A 22,607-nucleotide genomic window follows, 5' to 3' on the forward strand; every position below is an offset into this window, starting at 1 on the left:
TTGTGGAGATATAATCTCTCCACCTAGTCCTGGGTCTTCCCTGGGGTCTCCTCCCAGATGGACGTGCCTGGAACACCTCCCTTAGGAGGCGCCCAGGAGGCCTCCTTACCAGATGCCCGAACCACCTCAGCTGGCTCCTTTCAAGGAGCAGCAACTCTACTCCGAGCTTCTCACCCTATCTGGAAGGGAGATCTCTACAGGTTTGGTGGGCTATGGGTCTCATCATTGCTTTTTGCAGATGATGTGGTCCTGTTGGCTTCATCGGCCGGTGACCTCCAACACTCACTGGATCGGTTCACAGCTGAGTGTGAAGTGGCTGGGATGAGGATCAGCACCGCTAAATCTGAGGCCATGGTTCTCAGCACGAAACTGATGGATTGCCTACTCTGGGTAGGGAATACGGCCTTGCCCCAAGTGAAGAAGTAAACAAAAAATATTCATGACATTTTTGTGTCAGGAAGTCTTGTTTCAGGGTGATGAACACATTAGCTTAAGTTATACTGTTTTAGACTGAATATAAAATATTTTTTCATAGAAAAACACTCATCTTGAAATGCCTATCCAGTATCAGGTCATGGGGTGCTGGAGCCTATCCCAGCTGTCATAGGGCGTGAGGCGGGGTTCACCCTGGACAGGATGCCAGTCTGTCGCAGGGCCACATGCAGACAAACAATCACACCTACGACAGCTTAAAGTTTCCAGTCCACCTAACCTGCATGCCAAGATCCCTCTCATGAAACACTCTGGGAACATCTGAAAACGGCCATCCTGCAGACATCAGATGAAGTCTTTGGGTTCACCACAAAAAAGAGGTTTGAAGAAGAACTGCTGGCGAAGAGGAGATCCGCTTACCAGGCCCATCTAACACAGTCATCTTGTCCCGTCTTGTATGCAGTAACCGCCAAAGCAAGCTTCAAGAAATCTAGAGTAAGTGGTGGACCAATCTTGCAGAGAGAACACGACTCTGTGCAGACACTGGTGATTACAGGGTGTTCTATGAAGTCATAAAGGCAGTGTATGGACCTATCTACCATGTCCAGAGCCATTTACACAGTTCAGATGGTCAGGCGCTTCTCGCAGACAAGACTTCTATCCTCAGCCGCTGGTCAGAACACTTCCAAGCTCTCTTTAGCACCAGCACTCAGCATTTCTCAACAACCAGTAAGAACTGAACTGGATCAACTACCCACCATTGAAGAGATCACCAAAGCTGCTGAAAAGTGGCAAGGCAGCTGGAATTGATGGGATTCCACCAGAGATTTGGAAGCATAGGGACTACTTCTACTCAACAGGCTCCACGAACTCTCTGTCTGTTGCTGCGAACAGAGTAAACTACCACAAGATTTCCGTCACCTTGTACAAAAACAAAGGCGAAAAGTCAGGATGCTCCAACTATCGGGGAACAACCCTACTTTCCATTGTGGGGAAAAATCCCTGCACAGGTGCTCCTGAACAGATTGGAACCCACCATTGCTAAAAACCATCTCCCAGAAAACCAGTGCAGCTTCAGAGCTAGCAGAAGCACTTCGTCCTCAGACAGCTCCAAGAGATGTGCTGGGAGCAGAACATTCGTTGACATGACCAAAGCGTTTTGATTCTGTGAGCAGACGAGGAATGTGGAAAAATATGGAAATCTTGAATGTCCCCAAAGTTCCTCAACATGGTCATCCACCTGCATGAAGGTCAGCATGGTCAAGTTAGACTCAGTGTTGATCTCTGAGTGCTTTTCAATTGTCAACAGAGTTAAGCAGCATTGTGTCCTGGCACTGACCATCTTTACCATCTTCTTCAGCATGATGCTCAAGTAGGGCACTGTGGACTTTGACGATGAAGACTCTGTCTACAGCCGCTATCGCCTCGATGGCAGCCTGTTCATCCTCAGTTGATTACAGACCCCCAACAAATCAGAATCATGGTCAAATTTATTGCCAGGTTCTCACATAAAAGGAATTTGATCTAATGTCATTGGTGCATAAACAATAAAAAGAAAAGGATATTGAATGGGGCTGTGCAAAGGTACGCAGGTGTACAGCAGCTTTCAGTGCACGGATGATCAATCTGTAATTTGTGTGGGGGGGGGCAGGGGGTCTCTGGCATTATTTGAGTCCAGCTGCAGATGGAAAGAAGCTGTATTTGTGTCTCGAGGTTTTGGTCCTGATGGACCTCAGCTCTCTGCCAGAGGGGGGGTGACAAAGTTTATGTCCTGGGTGAATATCTTCCCTGCTCACCTCAGGCCCCTGGAGGTGTACAGGTCCTGTAGGGATGGCAGATTGCAGTCAGTCACCTTCTCTGCTGCGTGGATAATGCGCTGCATTCTGCTCCTGTCTTTAGCAGTGGCAGTGGTGTACCAGACAGTGATGGAGGAGGAGATGATGGACTCAGTGATGGCAGTGTAGAAGTTCACCATTTTTTTTTTTTTTTTTTTTTTTTTTTTTTGCAAGTTGAACTTTCTTTTTTATAATTTTTTTTTAATTAGCATTTCGTGTCAAATATATTCATAACATACTGTAACCACTGTGTGTTCATCATCCTCATACTATCAACATCAATGTACATTCATTTTAAAAGCACACATACCTCGACACAAAAAGCAATATTAGAGAAAAACAGCAACAAAAAAAACAACCCAAGCAGAACCAAAACAATTAGGGAGTAGATTGCTGTTATAACTTTACTAATTATCTGAGAAAACAAAATCAGGCCTATGAGATGTTACATAATGGATCTATTTTCTCTAGTATGAGGTAAACTGTTCCAATTTGTAGTTGATACACGCTGTTATCTTTTCCATATTGTAAATGTCCATTATAATGCTCATCCATTCAGTTAGTCGGCCTTTCCTGTAATAACCATTTCCTGGTTAATGCCTTTTTAGCTGTGGCCAACAAAATATTTAATAAATATTTGTCTTTTTTTTAACAATTTCTGAGGTAAATTTCCAAAATATATAATCTTCATCTCAAGACGTATTACATCTTTAAAAATGTCTTGTAGAGCCATGTGTATTTCTCTCCAGAAGTCCTTGATTACCGGGCAGTCCCAAAAGATGTGGTGGTGGTTTGCATGTTGATTACCACAGTTTCTCCAACATATAGGGGGAGTTCCATCATAGTGAGATTTCTGAACGGGTGAAGTTGAACTTTCTTAGATGTCTAGACCCTGGAGCAACTGATGCATGATCTCCTCTTTGCCGATGATGATGCACTCATTGCCTACACAGAAAGAGCCTTTCGGCGATTGACATTCTGCTTCACAAAAGCTGCCCAGTTATTTGGGCTTGAGGTCAGCCAGAAGAAGACTGAAGTCCTCCACCAGCCCACACCTCTGCTTCATCCTCAAAATCTGCTAGAGTGACTTTGACATCAATGTTGAAGTCCTGGAGCAGGCAGGGATTTCCAACATCGAGGCCATGCTACTGAAGTCTCAGCTATGATGGGCAGGTCATGTCTTTAGGATGGACCATTGTCTGCCTAAGATGGTTCTGTACGGTGAAATCCCTACTAGACACCACAACAGAGGGGCACCAAAGTAAAGATACAAGGACTTCTTGAAAAAGTCCCTCGGTGACTGTCACATCGACCACCGCCTTTGGTCAGCCCTCGCTGCAGACCAGAGTCTGGCGTCACACTATCCACCAGGATGTCTCCTCCTTTGAAGTCTCTTGCAGGGCAAGTTTAAAGGAGAGGCAGAGAAGAAAGAATAGCAAGTCCTCAGCACCAAACCCAGATCAGATCTGCAGCCGCTGGAACCGGAGTTGCCTGTCTTGCATTGGCCTTGTCAGCCACGGCCATGCCTGTGGTCGACACGGGCCACGCACTCAGTAGATCTTCGTTTGCAATGCCATGATGATGATGGTGGACCACAAGACCGTGTTCAGAGATGGACTGGTTCTTACACACAACTCCCAGGATATATTGTCTCACTCCAAAATAGGTGAACTTGCAGATCGTAGAGACGTGATCATTTCCTGGAGATGTGGTCAGTGTTTACTGTGGAGGTTAAATTATTATCGATGAATGAATGTGTCCGTTAAAGCCGTACGCTCTCTCTGATTTCAGCCCAGTGGTTTGTCCGTTAAAGCCGTATGCTCTCTCTGATTTCAGCCCAGCGGTTTGTCTGTTAAAGCCGTATGCTCTCTCTGATGTCACCAATTTGACAAAATGTGGTTTCTACTGAAATCCAAACAGAATGTCAGTTTATTTTTGGAACACGTTTCAAAATTACAGCTTGCTTTAAAGACGAGAACATATTTACCTGGGGGAAGGTTTTAGATGACCTTAGCTTGATCTGCCTTCCTGGGGTGTGCACACTAATATTTGTAAGATGCCTGTAAATCACTTCAGAGGTGTTAATCTGGTTACAAAAATAGCATCTTTACATTTCTTTCAATCTCTAACTTTTACAAAATGTATGAGAAATGTATTAGAATGTAGATGTTAACTCCCAAATTGTGAATTATCTGCAAACCATTAATTGCAAAATGTGAATACTGAAAAAATATCTCCCGAAACATGAATGCAGGTCTCGCAAAACGTGAATATCATTCATGAGATATAATATATATATATATATAATTTTATTTTATTTTTTTCTTTTTCAGTTTAGGTAGTTTACGGATTTCAGCTTACAGATCAATTACTTCAGGAAATCTTGATGGGGGGGTGCACTCCAGGTGGGGAGGTGAGCCCTGGTTGGGCTCTTACTTATGGTATCAACTGCCCGACCTGCTCCAGGGACAGTGTCAGGTGTGGAGTTTGACTGAGATGGTCCACCTGTCAAACGGTATTGTAGGTGTCAAACTCCGGGAGAACAAACCCCCCTACGATAAAGTTTGAAAGATATTCAAAAAACACAGCTCAATAATCTTCAGAGAAACGTTGTAGAAAAACAAACACTAGTTTCTAACCTCAGGAAGGTAGACAATGAGCTACAACCTTATTTTTATCCATATGAGCCGTCCTCTGAGCTTGAAAAATAATACTGACCTGAACAAGCAGAAATGTAAGCATAGGGACTGTCTACAAAGTGCAAAAATGAAAAGAGACACCAGAAAAATATTCAATAAATTAATTGATATAAGGTGTAGTGTCACCAAACTCACTGAACACATCAATGGTCTCCTGCTGGTTATACTACAGCACTCAGTTTGGAAAAATGTGCAAAAATTGAATTTTAGGGTATTTTTTTAATCATTAAAATGAGCAATAAAATTCACAGATTTACATTATTCTGATGGTTCATTGTGGTTGTACACAGAACCAACATTACAAAAACCATGTCACTGTGTTCATGGTCCCTGGTTCTTGAAGAGGAAATGAAACAATCAGACTGTAGTAATAATAGTTGTTGTAGTAGTAGTGAGTCCTACATAGATAGTGATGTTTAACTCTGGATTCTGTAGCATGAGGCTCAGTCTTAATGCCATGGGACTTGTGTTGACTTTTAACTAAAGGGGTTTAGCAAAAAATACCATAAGGTTTTAAGGAATTGGAGCCCCTTTTATACAGTCAGAAATGGGAAAAGTAATTATTTTTCATACAAATCATCATTTTTTTTTTTTTTTACAGCCAAGTCTTGAGACGAGTCATTGAACATGACCAGGACTTGAAAGCCATCAGTCACAGTGTGGTAAATGTGTCTGGAGTTGACGTTATTGATACACTGGAGAGTTGGAAAACTGATGAGGAATGATGCTGAAGCTGAGTTATGCTACATTCTGTGTCTCCTCCCGAATTCACACAGGTGCTGCTTTCTGCTGAGCGAGGAGTTTGGGCTCCCAACCTGCACTTCAACAGTCCCAATCCCGACATCCCTGCTCTGGTCAACGGCCAGGTTCATGTTGTTGACCGGCCTGTACCTGTTCGAGGTGGCATCGCAGGAGTCAACTCCTTTGGGTTTGGGGGATCAAACGTCCACGTGATTCTACGTCTTCCTAAGCCATGCGCCCAGAAATCTGCAGAGATGACATCTTCAACCAGACTGGTTCCCAGGTTACTTCAGGCCTGTGGCCGTACGGAGGCTGCCGTAAACACCATACTCAGCAAAGGGAAGGAACACACTGCAGACGACAGCTTCCTGTCTTTGCTGAATGAGGTGTCAAGGGTTCCCACGGCCAGCATGCCCTACCGAGGCTACACTATGATCAGTTCTCAGAGCGATGTGGTTGAAGTGCAGCAGGTGCAGGCGGTGCCCCGGCCACTCTGGTACATCTGTTCAGGTAATGCATTGAAAATGAAACAACCTCACATCAGCTTAGAGTCCCACCTTGTTCCTGTGTAGATGATTTTAGAGTTTGTAATTAATCTTTTGTTAACTAATGACATTCCTGCTTTTTAACACTGAGGGTGACTGGTGAGTCCACATCAATGATTTTTTTTTTTTTTTTTTTCAGTTCAGTTTTTCATTTATATAGCACAAAATCACAACAAAGCTGCCTCAAGGTGCTTCACACAAGTAAGGTCAAACTGTACCAACCCCCAGAGCAAGCACACAGGCGACAGTGGTAAGGAAAAAGTCCCTCTAAAGATAATGAGGAAGAAACCTCAAGCAGACCAGACTCAGAGGGGTGACCCAATGTTTAGCCATTCTAACACTTACAAGGTTTTTACAAAGTTATACAGAAACAGGAAATCAAAACATCTGCTGTATTGGCTTGATTAAGGTTATATTTAACCTAATGTCATCTATTTTCTTGGAGTAATCCAAGTAATCTTGTGCTGTAAAAGGAGAGCAGCTTACAGGTGGTTGTCCATGAATAAGTGTTGCTTCGTGTCGAACAAGAACTTTGAGTTATGCTTGTGTGTGTTTTTTTTTTTTTTTTTTTTTTTTTTTATCAAATCAGAGTAATCTGCCCATTTTGTGGCCAATAGCACATGCTTATTGTCTAGAATAGCATTGCGCCACGCGAGGTGGTATACGTCTAGTTTTGAACAACGCCATTTCCGTTCTAGACTTCTAGCCTTATGCTTGATGTCATGCAAGTCATCATTGAACCAAGGCGACTGTGTTTTTGGGGGGGGGGGGGGGGGGGGTTTAATATAGGTGGAGCGATCATGTTGAGTGTAATTTTGAGTGCTGAGTTTCAGGTGTCCACAAGACTGTCTGCTGAATGGTCATTTTCCGAAAATGATGCTCAGATATCTGGCAGTCTGGCTCAAAGTACAGTTGTAGTTGAGGAGTTAATTTGTCACTGTGACAATAAATAAGATGTAAACTTAAGTGAGTGATCTCAGACCACTGACGCAAGAGGCATGATGTCAATATTTGTGACAGTGATACCGTGATACCACCAAACAAAAGTTCCAGCATCATCACCTTGCCCAATGCAGATTCGAGATTCATCACTGAATATGACTTTCATCCAGTCATCCACAGTCCACAATTGCTTTTCCTTAGCCCATTGTAACCTTGTTTTTTTCTGTTTAGGTGTTAATGATGCCTTTCGTTTAGCTTTTCTGTATGTAAATCCCATTTCCTTTAGGCGGTTTCTTACAGTTCGGTCACAGACGTTGACTCCAGTTTCCTCCCATTCGTTCCTCATTTGTTTTGTTGTACATTTTTTGATTTTTGAGACATATTGCTTTAAGTTTTCTGTCTTGACGCTTTGATGTCTTCCTAGGTCTACCAGTATGTTTGCCTTTAACAACCTTCCCATGTTGTTTGTATTTGGTCCAGAGTTTAGACACGGCTGACTGTGAACAACCAACATCTTTTGCAACATTGCGTGATGATTTACCCTCTTAAGAGTTTGATAATCCTCTCCTTTGTTTCAATTGACATCTCTCGTGTTGGAGCCATGATTCATGTCAGTCCACTTGGTGCAACAGCTCTCCAAGGTGTGATCACTCCTTTTTTAGATGCAGACTAACGAGCAGATCTGATATGATGCAGGTGTTAGTTTTGGGGATGAAAATTTACAGGGTGATTCCATAATTTTTTCCTCAGAATTGAGTGATTCCATATTTTTTTTTCCTCTGCTTGGTCTAAAAAAGTAACCGTTACTGACTGCCACAATCTTTTTTTTTTTTTTTTTTTCTTGATTTCTTATAGTGTTTCTTAAAGCCAGAAAGTTGCCATTTGAAATGACTTTAGTTTTGTGTCATGTCTGTGATCTGCTTTTTTTTTTTTTTTTCTACAAAATTAAACAACTGAATGAACATCCTCCGAGGCCGGTGATTCCATAATTTTTGCCAGGGGTTGTAGTATGCATAAACTGCCTAAAATTCCAGAAGTTCCACACAGGTTGTAGGTGGCAGACACAAAATTTTCGATGTTACAGGAACAGCCAGCAGGGCATTCTCAATTTTACTGTTTTCCAATGTAATAATGGGTGTTTGATTTGCAAAACATATCCCTCTAAGATCTTTCTGGGCATGTCTGTGGAAACGGGCCATAGTCTCAACTTGTTGAAATTCCCTCTCTGCCACATAAACTTCACTATAACCATAGTGGATTTTTTGCTGTGATTTCCCTGTTAGGCTAATGGATTTCACGGCCACATTAATCGTAAGCCCTGCAGGTTCTCTGATCACTTGCTCCGTGGCCTGCTATTGAGTCCTAATGTTACCCTCCCTGTAGAACTCTGTTCACAGATAAGATGGTGGCCTCTTCCCCAGTAGGGTGAAGGCCATCCAGCATCAGCAAGCCACGTCGACCCCCAAAAAAGAGGCTAGTTTTCAATGAAACTAAAGCCTTACTGTCTCTAAAATTGCCTCAGCCACCTATTCAACAATGTTAGTCTGCTAAACACCTCATCATTACTCTGGGAAGGGAGGGGACCAGAGACTATTAATTTATGCCAACACATCTTTCTGGTGAGGGCACAAATCCTCTCTGTGTCCAGTTTTGTGATCTCTGATTGTCTCCTCCAAATATCATTGGTGCCAACACGAATAACTGTGGCTATATCTAGTGTGGTGTCCCTTTGGCTGACTATTCTTGTGCGTCATCGGCACACTAAAGTAAGAGGCAATATCGGGTGCTCTGGCCCCAGGAATACATTTAACGCTAGCTGGCTTCTGTAATCTAACGTTGCATGTGATGGAATACCCTATCACTAATGCACTGCAATTTGGCCTAGAGATAAGGGTAGACCTCACCCGTTGGCTTGAAGAACTATCAACAGGCATGTCCAAGGCTGAAAAATGGTTCAAAGTACACACATACAAAGTACACACTTCTTCCACTTGTGTGGAAGAAGTGTGAAACCTAATACCTTGTGGAGTACTACACATAAGGATATTATGACCTCTTTAATCTGAGTTTTTACCTTTTCATATGTTGGAGCGGACCTTTTACCACAGTATGTAACTGAAAACCCAAGACATCAACCTCCTGGTTGGAGCGGAATTGTTTACTTCTATTAAATACTTGTGAACCCAAACATCAAATAAAATGGTAAATGGACTGCATTTATGTAGCGCTTTTCCATCTGCATCAGACGCTCAAAACAATTTACAGTTATGCCTCACATTCACCCCGATGTCAGGTTGCTGCCATACAAGGTGCTCACTACACACTGGGAGCAATAGGGGATTAAAGATCTTGCCCAAGGGCCCTTAGTGATTTTCCAGTCAGGCGGGGATTTGAACCGAGGATCTTCTGGTCTCAAGCCCAACACCTTAACCACTAGACCATCACCTCCCCTAGTTGATGCTGTTCACATCAACATGTGAACAGCAAAACTACTTAATTAGGTCACACACCACGCATGTCCGTTGACGTGAAATAAGGAAGTCAGTTTCAATTAACGATGTACATTGTCTTGGAAGACAGACCTCTTACTCGGGAATTTATTAACAAATTATTATTCAAACAGAGTGAGTAAAGATAAGTTTACCATCCACAGAATTCTGTGGATCCGTTTGGCCGGCTCCTCCTAATGTCATTTTTAGCAAATCACCAGCAGGGGAGAGAGCAGAAAAGACTGAAGACTCTCTGACTTCACTACATTTTTATAATCAGAATCTGCTCTCTGTTGTTTGGTCAGAGTCCCATCCATCTTCACAGTCCAACAGTGGTCTTCTCCCACGGTCCACCCACTGCGCTGTCCTTATCTCCTTTTGTTCTCATCACATCAGTTTGCTTTGAGCCTCCTCGACGTGGTTTCCAATTCAGGTCAACTTGAAATGATACTTCAGTTGACATCATTGATAAAGAACTGATCCTCCCATGTGTGTGCTTACGTGATCAAAAAAATGCCATGTCATGTTTAGGCCATGTGGCTAAGTCAAACTTTAGATGTGAAAAGCAGGGCCTTTTGTTAGTGGAACCGCTGCCTGCTGTTTACGTCTTTTCACATGATAATGAAAGGCGCTTCGCTTTTACAAGGTATCCTTTTGGTGCAGACAAAAGTACAGAAACTTACTGTGCAGATATCAAGAACATAATGACCCAGTGCAAACTTGCTGACAGCCGTTGCTGTTAACCTCACATAACCCCAGCAGAAATGCAACAGTGTATTAACATGGGTTTTAGAGAGTCTGAAATGAATAATATTATATGACATGTATTTCTAATTTATTAACACTCTTAACCACAGTCCAAAAGTCATCCTTTTTAGCTGGCGTTGCTAATGCTAATGGATGTGTACTGTCAGTCTGCATCAAACCTCCATTTGAGTGGTTTCCAGGGTCGTCATCATCAGGTACAGAATGTGTAGCGTGATGACGTGTCTGCTTAAAGTGTCTTTGTGTTTCTATGTCAGTGTTCGTTAGACCTGTTCAAAATGACAAATGTTACAAAATGTTTTGGGCCACATGTTGTTCTTGTTCCACTAATAAAATACAAGATCTGTGCCAAATGTTATTGTAACATTGTTACAACGGACATTGTTTAGGGCTCCCCCACAAACCAACAATTTTCCTCAAGCAAGCAATGTAGTAATCCAGTAATTCCAGTAATGTTCTCCTCTGGGTGACCAATCAACCACTACTTTTTGTGATTAGAAGCCATCACATGTGCCTGTGGAGAAAAAAAATGATGGCATCAGAGTCTTCTCCCGTTAGGGTGACGCTGCCTTTCCAGCAGGGGGAGAGGAAAATGTGTAACTCTGGGGGACCTCTAAATCTTTATCTGATTGAGTTCAGATTTGGTCTGCACCTATAAAACCCCAAGTGGAACAAAAAGAGCATGTGGCCCGAAGTCTGTCACAACTTATTTTTTCACTACATAACATGAACAGCCCTAATGTCCGTGTTTCGTCTCTTTAGGTATGGGCACGCAGTGGGCAGGAATGGGCTGCAGCCTCATGCAGCTTCCAGACTTCAGACAGTCCATTTTGCATTCGGACGCTTGCCTGAAGGACACGGGTCTGGTTGTGTCTCATCTGCTCATGGAAGCTGATGACGCCACCTTTGAAGACACCATACACGCTTTTGTTGGCCTTGCTGCAGTGCAGGTAGAGTGGACTCGCCTTCTCTGGAGTCGGAATGTCACCATATGCTCACCAACTGCTTCATACCGAAAAGAACCCATTAGATTTTTAACATGTTAGAATTTAAAGTAAACTCGTGTGCTGGGAAGCCTGTCAAGCACTGTGCATGTGGCAAAGCGCCCCAGCAATGCCTTTTTCCAGACTTGACTAGTTATAGAACATTAGTTCCTGCTTCAGAGTTTCCTTTGGATGTCTTTATTCCCTGTGAAACTGGGGAATGACACTTGGACTCTCTGGAGTGTCTCCAAAATGTGAATGGATTCAAAATAAGAGCATGAATTAAACTTATTTAGACAGCACGAGATAACAACATGAGTCTTTTTCTTAAGGCACTATACATAAGCAAGGGTTAAACCGTACCCACCACATTAACAAGCAACTCCCTCAGTGCTCTTTGATTCGCACAGACCAGACTCGGTGGGGTGACCATCTATTTTGGTCATACTACAGAGATGAAACAAAAGGCACAACACAGTCAGAACATGCAGTGATAGAAAAGTTGTAGCCAAGCAGCCATATGCATTCCAGCTTTCACAATGACAGATCGCTGAACAGGCGTCCATCATATGGCATTGACAATAAAGCTGGCTTTGACATTCTTTTGACTTTGAAGGTTCAAGTCCCAGTAAAATGGGCTGTAATTAGTAAGTCCTATGTCAGCCCTAAGGGTTGTTGGTGCCTGTGCTTATCTCCCGAAGCAGAAGAGAGATCACATCTCCCCTTGATGGGATGGTAGTCAGACACAGAGTACTTCCCCAGTTACAGCTGACTGGACTGAGACTGTACACGTCAAGTGTCTTGGAATTAGTTGTCATTAGTTAGACAAGGATTATATCCTGTGAAATAGAACCTTCGCCAGATCGAAGCCCAACCCCGATGCATCTCTGACCCTCCTACAAAATGCCCCACATCCTACACACACATTCAGGCTTCCAAATGTGTTCCAGTATATGTAGACTGAACATGTCTCAGTGCAGAAGAACCACATTCAGACATGATGTAACATGAGTTAATCCTGCAACTTTTCACATTACATAATTGTGTTGATCCTCCGCACTTAAAACAAGTCCACAAGGCTCCCTTTTGCTCTCATGTCACCACAAATCAGCCGCCTCAAATCATTATGCTCCCGTCACTCCCCAACTCCAACAGCTTGGATCCCCACCAGAGAGCAAAGCACAGAATAATCAGAAAAACAAACCCACGCCAACATCAGCCTGCACAACAAACTATGCTAGCGTACTCTGGCAGTAGATCACTGTGTTTATGGGTCTCATCACCCTTAGAACAGATGGGATTGGAATAAATTGAAAAATTAATCTCATCCGGTATCTGTCTTGATTCCAGATTGCCCTGATTGACCTGCTGCATAAGATGGGCCTGAAGCCTGACGGCATCGTTGGTCACTCTGTTGGTGAGCTGGCCTGTGGCTACGCTGACGGCTCTCTCAGCCACCGTCAAGCCATCCTGGCCGCCTACTGGCGAGGTCATTGTATCAAAGAAGCTAGTCTCCCTCCTGGAGGCATGGCGGCAGTCGGTAAGAGACGACTTCTGTTTCATGACCAGGGTTCTAGCTACGATGGGCGGTGCCGGGCGGTATCACCCAGTGCTGCAAATTTCCACCCGACTGTCACGTTCAAATCGGTTGTCCCGCCCACCACCGATTTTCCAAAAACTGATCTGAAATGTTGCTGAAAAATGTACCAATTTGATCACATTTCAAGCTTATAGAGTCATACTTTTGTTTTATTTTGCAATTTCAACCAAATAATTAAAGAAATAAAAAATATATTTCTGATTTTGTTTGTATGTAAGTGCAAACAGCAGAGAGATCAGCAGTCAGTTGGTTTCAGCGCTCTGTGAAGCTGCAGAACACAGAGATCAGAGCGGTTACAGACGCACTCCGCTCTGATTTAAAGGAAAAAAGTTGCAATCACGTAATTGACCCGGCACTAGAATGGTTTTTAACTAGAACCCTGTTCATGACCAGAAACTTAGTTCAACCCTCACCAAACAGGTTGGATGTTTCAGTCCAACGCTTCCCAAAGGTTTATGAAAAGAGAGGGGGGAAAAAAAAAAAGGAATTCAACCATGAAGAATGAAAACAATCCAAATTTCAAATTGAATCATTTCTACAGCGCCAACTCATGATGAGGTCGCCTCAAGGTGCTTTACAAAACGCAGTACAAAAAAACAGATAAAAAGTAATAAAAAGTTAAACACCAAACAAAAGAGCACAAGAATAAAAACACATAACACAATAAAACAAGGAAAACAAATAGGTTTTCAGTCTCAATTTAAGTGTCTCCACATTATCCGACTGTCGTATGTGCACTGGGAGATCATTCCACAGAGCTGGGGCATGGTAGGAGAAACCTCTGTGACCGGCAGACTTTTTATTCACTCTGGGAACAAACAAAAGTGGTATGTAGGGCTTGACCAGGTCAGCCAGATAGGGAGATGCAAGTCCATGAACAATTTTAAAACCCATTAACAAAACCTTAAAATCCAATCTTGCAGCTACAGGAAGCCAGTGAAGGGATGCTAAAATGGGCGTAATATTGTCGAACTTTCTGCCTTGAGTCAAACGTCTGGCAGCAGCATTTTGAACCAGTTGAAGACCCCTAATACTGGACTGTGACAAACCAGAAACTGGAGCATTACAATAGTCCAATCTAGAAGAAACACATACAAATCCAATCTGATGACTCCAGGATTTGTAGTCAGCAGTTTTTATCAGATAATGTTTTGGACTGCATTCATATAACTCTTTTCCATCTGCATCAGAAGCTCAGTGCTTTACAATGATGCCTCACATTCATCCCGATGTCAGGCTGCTGCCATACAAGGCGCTCACTACACACCGGGAGCAACTCTGGACCTTGCCCAAGCGCCCTTATTGATTTTCCGGCCTGACTGGGCTTTGAACCGAGGATCTTCTGGTCTGAAGCCAAATACTTAACCACGAGACCATCACCTCCCTTTCCTTGTTTTGATTTTTTTAATAGGGCAGTGAGATCACTGTTGGTGTTTGACATTAACACATTAATTTCTGCTTTAATAATTACATAAATTCACTACAGTTGCATGTGTTTTTGGATTATTCTCCTCAGATATCAGAATTTATGCATGACCGGTTTCCTGCCACAGGTAAGACAACTGACACGCGGGGCCGGTGAAGCATTTTCCAGTTGTGGAAAGTTGGGCTTTTTTTTTTATTGGTCAACGTTGTTCAGCTTCATCACATCATTATGCTGACAGTAAGCTCTGATGACCAATAAATGGGCAGCATGGTGATTCAGTGGTCAGCACTGTTTACTCACCGCGAGAAGGTCTGGGGTTTGATTCCACCCTTGCCCAGTTGCTTTCCGTGTGGAGGTTACATGTTGTGTCTGTGTGTGTTGGATGTATGTTAGGCTCTGATTGTTGAGCCAGTGACCATCTCATCATCTAGTGTTTGTCATCTGGTGAGAGTCTGGGCCGCATCTAACTATGGAACCCTGCCAAATTTTTCCTAAAGTAAACTTGGAAACAAAACCCACACAAAGTGAATATGAATTAATTTGAATTTTATTTCTGTTTAATTTGGGAGCGTGATTCAGTTTCATGTGCTTGCCACCTTGATGTCAAGCACTTTGAAATCTGTATGGAGACATAAAAAACAAAATCAAACCGCCAGATTGAATCTTTTAGGTGAATGTTTTAGGTGATACACTCGCCGAGGATCAAACTCTGGTTATTGGCGACTCTGTTTTGAGAAATGTGAAGTTAGCGACACCAGCAACCATTGTCAATTGTCTTCCGGGGGCCAGAGCAGGCGACATCGAAGGACATTTGAAATTGCTGGCTAAGGCTAAGCGTAAATTTGGTAAGATTGTAATTCACGTCGGCAGTAATGACACTCGGTTACGCCAATCGGAGGTCACTAAAATTAACATTAAATCGGTGTGTAACTTTGCAAAAACAATGTCGGACTCTGTTGTTTTCTCTGGGCCCCTCCCCAATCAGACCGGGAGTGACATGTTTAGCCGCATGTTCTCCTTGAATTGCTGGCTGTCTGAGTGGTGTCCAAAAAATGAGGTGGGCTTCATAGATAATTGGCAAAGCTTCTGGGGAAAACCTGGTCTTGTTAGGAGAGACGGCATCCATCCCACTTTGGATGGAGCAGCTCTCATTTCTAGAAATCTGGCCAATTTTCTTGGATCCTCCAAACTGTGACTGTCCAGCGTTGGGACCAGGAGGCAGAGCTGTGGTCTTATACACCTCTCTGCAGCTTCTCTCCCCCTGCCATCCCCTCATTACCCCATCCCCGTAGAGACGGTGCCTGCTCCCAGACCACCAATAACCAGCAAAAATCTATTTAAGCATAAAAATTCAAAAAGAAAAAATAATATAGCACCTTCAACTGCACCACAGACTAAAACAGTTAAATGTGGTCTATTAAACATTAGGTCTCTCTCTTCTAAGTCCCTGTTGGTAAATGATATAATAATTGATCAACGTATTGATTTATTCTGCCTAACAGAAACCTGGTTACAGCAGGATGAATATGTTAGTTTAAATGAGTCAACACCCCCGAGTCACACTAACTGTCAGAATGCTCGTAGCACGGGCCGGGGCGGAGGATTATCAGCAATCTTCCATTCCAGCTTATTAATTAATCAAAAACCTAGACAGAGCTTTAATTCATTTGAAAGCTTGTCTCTTAGTCTTGTCCATCCAAATTGGAAGTCCCAAAAACCAGTTTTATTTGTTATTATCTATCGTCCACCTGGTCGTTACTGTGAGTTTCTCTGTGAATTTTCAGACCTTTTGTCTGACTTAGTGCTTAGCTCAGATAAGATAATTATAGTGGGCGATTTTAACATCCACACAGATGCTGAGAATGACAGCCTCAACACTGCATTTAATCTATTATTAGACTCTATTGGCTTTGCTCAAAAAGTAAATGAGTCCACCCACCACTTTAATCATATCTTAGATCTTGTTCTGACTTATGGTATGGAAATAGAAGACTTAACAGTATTCCCTGAAAACTCCCTTCTGTCTGATCATTTTTTAATAACATTTACATTTACCCTGATGGACTACCCTGCAGTGGGGAATAAGTTTCATTACACTAGAAGTCTTTCAGAAAGCGCTGTAACTAGGTTTAAGGATATGATTCCTTCTTTATGTTCTTTAATGTCATATACCAACACAGAGCAGAGTAGCTACCTAAACTCTGTAAGGGAGTTAGAGTATCTCGTCAATAGTTTTACATCCTCATTGAAGACAACTTTGGATGCTGTAGCTCCTCTGAAAAAGAGAGCTTTAAATCAGAAGTGTCTGACTCCGTGGTATAACTCACAAACTCGTAGCTTAAAGCAGATAACCCGTAAGTTGGAGAGGAAATGGCGTCTCACTAATTTAGAAGATCTTCACTTAGCCTGGAAAAAGAGTTTGTTGCTCTATAAAAAAGCCCTCCGTAAAGCTAGGACATCTTTCTACACATCACTACTACTCATAAAATTTTGACTATTAGAGAAAAAATTACTCATAACCATCCCAAAGATGTATCGTTATCTTTGGCTGCTTTCAGTGATGCCGGTATTTGGTTAGACTCTTTCTCTCCGATTGTTCTGTCTGAGTTATTTTCATTAGTTACTTCATCCAAACCATCAACATGTTTATTAGACCCCATTCCTGCCAGGCTGCTCAAGGAAGTCCTACCATTATTTAATGCTTCAATCTTAAATATGATCAATCTATCTTTGTTAGTTGGCTATGTACCACAGGCTTTTAAGGTGGCAGTAATTAAACCATTACTTAAAAAGCCGTCACTTGACCCAGCTATCTTAGCTAATTATAGGCCAATCTCCAACCTTCCTTTTCTCTCAAAGATTCTTGAGAGGGTAGTTGTAAAACAGCTAGCTGATCACCTGCAGAGGAATGGTCTATTTGAAGAGTTTCAGTCAGGTTTTAGAATTCATCATAGTACAGAAACAGCATTAGTGAAGGTTACAAATGATCTTCTTATGGCTTCGGACAGTGGACTTATCTCTGTGCTTGTTCTGTTGGACCTCAGTGCTGCTTTTGATACTGTTGACCATAAAATTTTATTACAGAGATTAGAGCATGTCATAGGTATTAAAGGCACTGTGCTGCGGTGGTTTGAATCATATTTGTCTAATAGATTACACTTTGTTCATGTAAATGGGGAATCTTCTTCACAGACTAAAGTTAATTATGGAGTTCCACAAGGTTCTGTGCTAGGACCAATTTTATTCACTTTATACATGCTTCCCTTAGGCAGTATTATTAGACGGTATTGCTTAAATTTTCATTGTTACGCAGATGATACCCAGCTTTATCTATCCATGAAGCCAGAGGATACACACCAATTAGCTAAACTGCAGGATTGTCTTACAGGCATAAAGACATGGATGACCTCTAATTTCCTGCTTTTAAACTCAGATAAAACTGAAGTTATTGTACTTGGCCCCACAAATCTTAGAAGCATGGTGTCTAACCAGATCTTTACTCTGGATGGCATTTCCCTGACCTCTAGTAATACTGTGAGAAATCTTGGAGTCATTTTTGATCAGGATATGTCATTCAAAGCGCATATTAAACAAATATGTAGGACTGCCTTTTTGCATTTACGCAATATCTCTAAAATCAGAAAGGTCTTGTCTCAGAGTGATGCTGAAAAACTAATTCATGCATTTATTTCCTCTAGGCTGGACTATTGTAATTCATTATTATCAGGTTGTCCTAAAAGTTCCCTAAAAAGCCTTCAGTTGGTTCAGAATGCTGCAGCTAGAGTACTGACGGGGACTAGCAGGAGAGAGCATATCTCACCCGTGTTGGCCTCTCTTCATTGGCTTCCTGTTAATTCTAGAATAGAATTTAAAATTCTTCTTCTTACTTATAAGGTTTTGAATAATCAGGTCCCATCTTATCTTAGGGACCTCGTAGTACCATATTACCCCATTAGAGCGCTTCGCTCTCAGACTGCAGGCTTACTTGTAGTTCCTAGGGTTTGTAAGAGTAGAATGGGAGGCAGAGCCTTCAGCTTTCAGGCTCCTCTCCTGTGGAACCAGCTCCCAATTCAGATCAGGGAGACAGATACCCTCTCTACTTTTAAGATTAGGCTTAAAACTTTCCTTTTCGCTAAGGCTTATAGTTAGGGCTGGATCAGGTGACCCTGGACCATCCCTTGGTTATGCTGCTTTAGACGTAGACTGTGGGGGGGTTCCCATGATGCACTGTTTCTTTCTTTTTTTTGCTCCGTATGCATCACTCTGCATTTAATCATTAGTGATCGATCTCTGCCCCCCTCCACAGCATGTCTTTTTCCTGGTTCTTTCCCTCAGCCCCAACCAGTCTCAGCAGAAGACTGCCCCTCCCTGAGCCTGGTTCTGCTGGAGGTTTCTTCCTGTTAAAAGGGAGTTTTTCCTTCCCACTGTAGCCAAGTGCTTGCTCATAGGGGGTCGTTTTGACCGTTGGGGTTTTTCATAATTATTGTATGGCCTTGCCTTACAATATAGAGCGCCTTGGGGCAACTGTTTGTTGTGATTTGGCGCTGTATAAAAAAAAAGTTGATTGATTGATTGAATGTTGTGTGTTTTGGTGTTGCAGGTCTGACCTGGGAGGAGTGCACGGCTCAGTGTCCACAGGGGATTGTTCCTGCGTGCCACAACTCTGAGGACACCGTCACCATCTCAGGACCTCAGGTTGAGCAGAGCTCCACTCTTCTACACACCTTTGACTTCATTTCCTGATGCATCTTGTCAAAGCTGCTGGAGCAGATGGTGAACATAAAGTGGTTTGGGGGCAGAATGTTGGAAGCGGTCCACAAGGCCAGATTTAAATTTTTCATTTATTTTATTGTTTCTGGTCACAAAATACTGACACTGATTTGAAGTCGACATTGTAAATGGGAAAAGTTGTTGAAGGTCACCACAGACATGCGTCCAGTCTGCACACAGAGCTGAAGCCTCTGTGACCTCAACCATGTGGTCACACCGAGGTCAGGGTTATTTTATTTTTTTTCTTTGTAATTCTTATGTTCCTTACTGGACTCTTATTGTTGTCATGACAATGACATGTTTCTGTTGGAAATGCATGCATGAGGAGCTGCACAGGATGACTCTGTTTTTACTCCACGCAGTTCAGGCGTGCAAGTACACTTTCGGTAATAATGTGTTTTTGAGTCTGTTCTCAAAACAAGACCCAAGAGACTCAAAAACAGGTTTTATCCAGCAGTCATCAATCTGCTTAATGTGGCCAGAACTAGAACATAAATGTGCACGTGCAGTCTGCAGTCTTGAAGAGAACTGTGTTTTTATTCTTGTAAGAATTGGATTTGTCTGTCTTTCAGCAGAATAACTCCATAAGTAATGAACTGACTCAATGAAATTTGCTGAGCAGACAGATAATGTTCTGGGAAATGCGTGATTTAGTTTTGGAGTTGATCTGGAATCGACTCTGGCACTGAGATCCTGAAGAATGTTTGGCACTTGGCAGCATTTTACTGAAAGTGTTGCTAAAGGATGGTGATGACTTTTTCAGAGCAGGTATGTAATGTCCTGGAAAATCAGGGATTTTATCCTGAGTTTGTTTTTGGATCCAGGCGAAGCTTTAACTGTGCTCTCCGAGTGCGGTCCACTTCCACCTTCAAGACTTTTCATGGATTTATCCCCATGATTGTAGCTAGACTCAGGTTCCACATGAACTGAATCTAATTGATCATATGAACTGAATCTGATTGATTTGCGCTGATCTTTGAAGCAGATGTGGATGGAGGTGTTTGCAGATGATCAGTTCAGGTGATCGATGAGCTGGGGTTAACACCACCTGTTCCTGTGTAGTGGGTCTGTTTTTGAGATCTTTCTGGGACTGGAGGTCACGGATCGTCTGTGTGTTTCCCTCAGGAGGCAGTTCGTCAGTTTGTGAGTGAGCTGAAGGAGAAAGGAGTGTTTGCCAAGGAGGTGCGGAGCGCCGGCGTGGCCTTCCATTCCTACTACATGGCCGCCATCGCCCCAAATCTACTTGCAGCTCTCAGAAAGGTTGGTCACATGTTCAAGAAGTATTGACAGAGACCATCAGCAGGTCTCCAGAACCAAGTGTCTTCTTTGTCCCACATCAAGTCTTTGGACTGTGAGCACATCCAAGTATTGATTATTAACATAAAAAAGTGATTTTTGTTAGTGCACAGGACACAGACAGCTTTGGATACAGACAGGAGAGGAAAAAAGAGTTTTGAGCCAGATTCACATCACCGCCAACAGTTGCTCCAGAGTTGCCAAAGGTTTAACCACTAGACCAGTGGTTTTCAAACTGTGAGGTGCCCACCAGTTCTTTTCGAGAATCATTAAGACATGATTGGATCCACCGACATCAACAGCCTTTTTGCTTAACGATTCCCTTATCTGTCCTTCAGAGCGGCCATTGTTTTTGAGGGTGTTTTATTGGGAAAATGATTATTTCTCTACATTGCTTGCAGACCCTGCAGCGGGTCTGTAATCAACTGCTTCTGCAGCGGCTGTTCTTGAAGCTTAAACCAAAGAAGCAGTGCTCCGACTCGCTGCTTCGTTGGTTCATTGCTTCGCTGCTTTTCAGAAGTGACAACTCCGCTTCTTAACCCCGTCAAAGCCATTTAAAAATGTCAATTTTTAGCCACTTTTGTGCGGATTCTATTCACTAACTGGGACTCTTGTGTTGTTGCGAGAAAGAAATGAGAATCGTCCTCTGTTCTGTTCGCACAGCTTCAAACGCTGCGCCGCTTTCTGCCGAGACAGAGTCCGGTCGGAATTAATAACTTCAAAGTGAATCGCCGTTTAAATCAAATGACACCTCTTTCCACACGTTGTAATACAGACAACAAACTACAATTGGCCAAAACGTTTTTTCCTCCAAAAATGAATCTTGCATTCTTTATGAATAACATTGATGATGACGTGCAGCCGGCTGAGCTCAGCTCAGAGATATGGAGTTATATTTGTGCCATTAATGTCTGAAAGGAAATACTTTTGAGAAACTACAGATTTTGTTCATTATTATTTATGTCCAGAGGTCAAGGATCCAGTGACCAATTTCATATTTATTTACTTTAAGACTCAGTAAAATGTTATTGACATAGAAAACCTGTAAGGTCTACTTGTAGTACACAGAAAATTCACAGGAGATATTGATAAGGGAATCGATAATGGCATCGATATCGATACAATCTTATCAATACCCGTCCCTGTAAAGTTGAATTAATATTATGTTAAAATGTTAGTTATGCCAAAGACATTTAAAAAAGAGATGTTTAAAATATGACAAAAGGTAAAAATAGAAAAGTTATTTAAAAACATGTTTAAAATGTTTCAAAAGGATGTAAAATGTGTGAAAGAATAGAAAGTTCTTTAAAAACACACAACTACTTTTAAAATGTGTTTTAAAAGTATTTAAAACACATTTTAAAATGTGAGGGGTGGTGTGGTTTGGGCTCACTCGCCCATACTTTGAAAGCTGCTGCACTAGACATCACCTCTTGGGGTGGTTAAGGCGTTGGGCTTCAGACCAGAGGATCCTCAGTTCAAATCCCAGCCTGACCGGAAAATCACTAAGAGCCCTTGGGCAAGGTCCTTAATCTCCTAGTTGTGTGTAGTGAGTACTTTGCATGGCAGCACCCTAACATTGGTGTGTGTGTGTTTGGGTGAATGTGAGGCATCATTGTAAAGCACTTTGAGTGTCTGATGCAGATGGAAAAGCGCAATATAAATGCAGTCCATTTACCATTTAACTCTGTTGGATGTCAGAGGCGACTTTACAGACAGCTTCTCAGCTTCAGACTGTTTATTGACACAGCCTCGTAATTGTCCAATCTCACAGCTTGTTTGGATTTTTGACTGAACATAGATGGTGGTCTGTTTTCAGAGTCTGTGGTTCCGCAGTCACACTGCAGACCTGTACAGATAAAAAGGCTAAACTGTGTAATACCTGACAGGACAAGTAGCTGGTGAGGGTGTATTTTTAGTGGGACCATGAACTCCAAACACTGGTTACCTGCTGCTCTGCTTTGGACCAGTCAGAATGTGAAGCCTGCGGTCTGAAGCAAACCGCCGTGTGTGTTAGATCTTGGTTTTGTATTTAGTTTTTTATATATGGATATAAAATACAAACTGATGGCTGTTTCTCCAAT

At 42.4% G+C, this 22,607-nt stretch overlaps 1 protein-coding gene across 1 annotated transcript in view; it reads left to right on the plus strand.

The window, feature by feature from the left end:
- The window catches only part of fasn (fatty acid synthase), a 185,293-nt gene that overhangs the window by 25,654 nt on the left and 137,032 nt on the right, over positions 1-22,607 (plus strand). The window contains exons 9-13 of the mRNA XM_034193248.1: positions 5,743-6,217; positions 11,211-11,398; positions 12,782-12,971; positions 19,058-19,152; positions 20,353-20,487. Of these exons, the coding sequence (XP_034049139.1) occupies positions 5,743-6,217; positions 11,211-11,398; positions 12,782-12,971; positions 19,058-19,152; positions 20,353-20,487 (1,083 nt within the window). The remainder of the gene's footprint in view (positions 1-5,742; positions 6,218-11,210; positions 11,399-12,781; positions 12,972-19,057; positions 19,153-20,352; positions 20,488-22,607) is intronic.

Source organism: Thalassophryne amazonica, chromosome 18, assembly GCF_902500255.1.
Source record: "Thalassophryne amazonica chromosome 18, fThaAma1.1, whole genome shotgun sequence".
NCBI lineage: Eukaryota > Metazoa > Chordata > Actinopteri > Batrachoidiformes > Batrachoididae > Thalassophryne > Thalassophryne amazonica.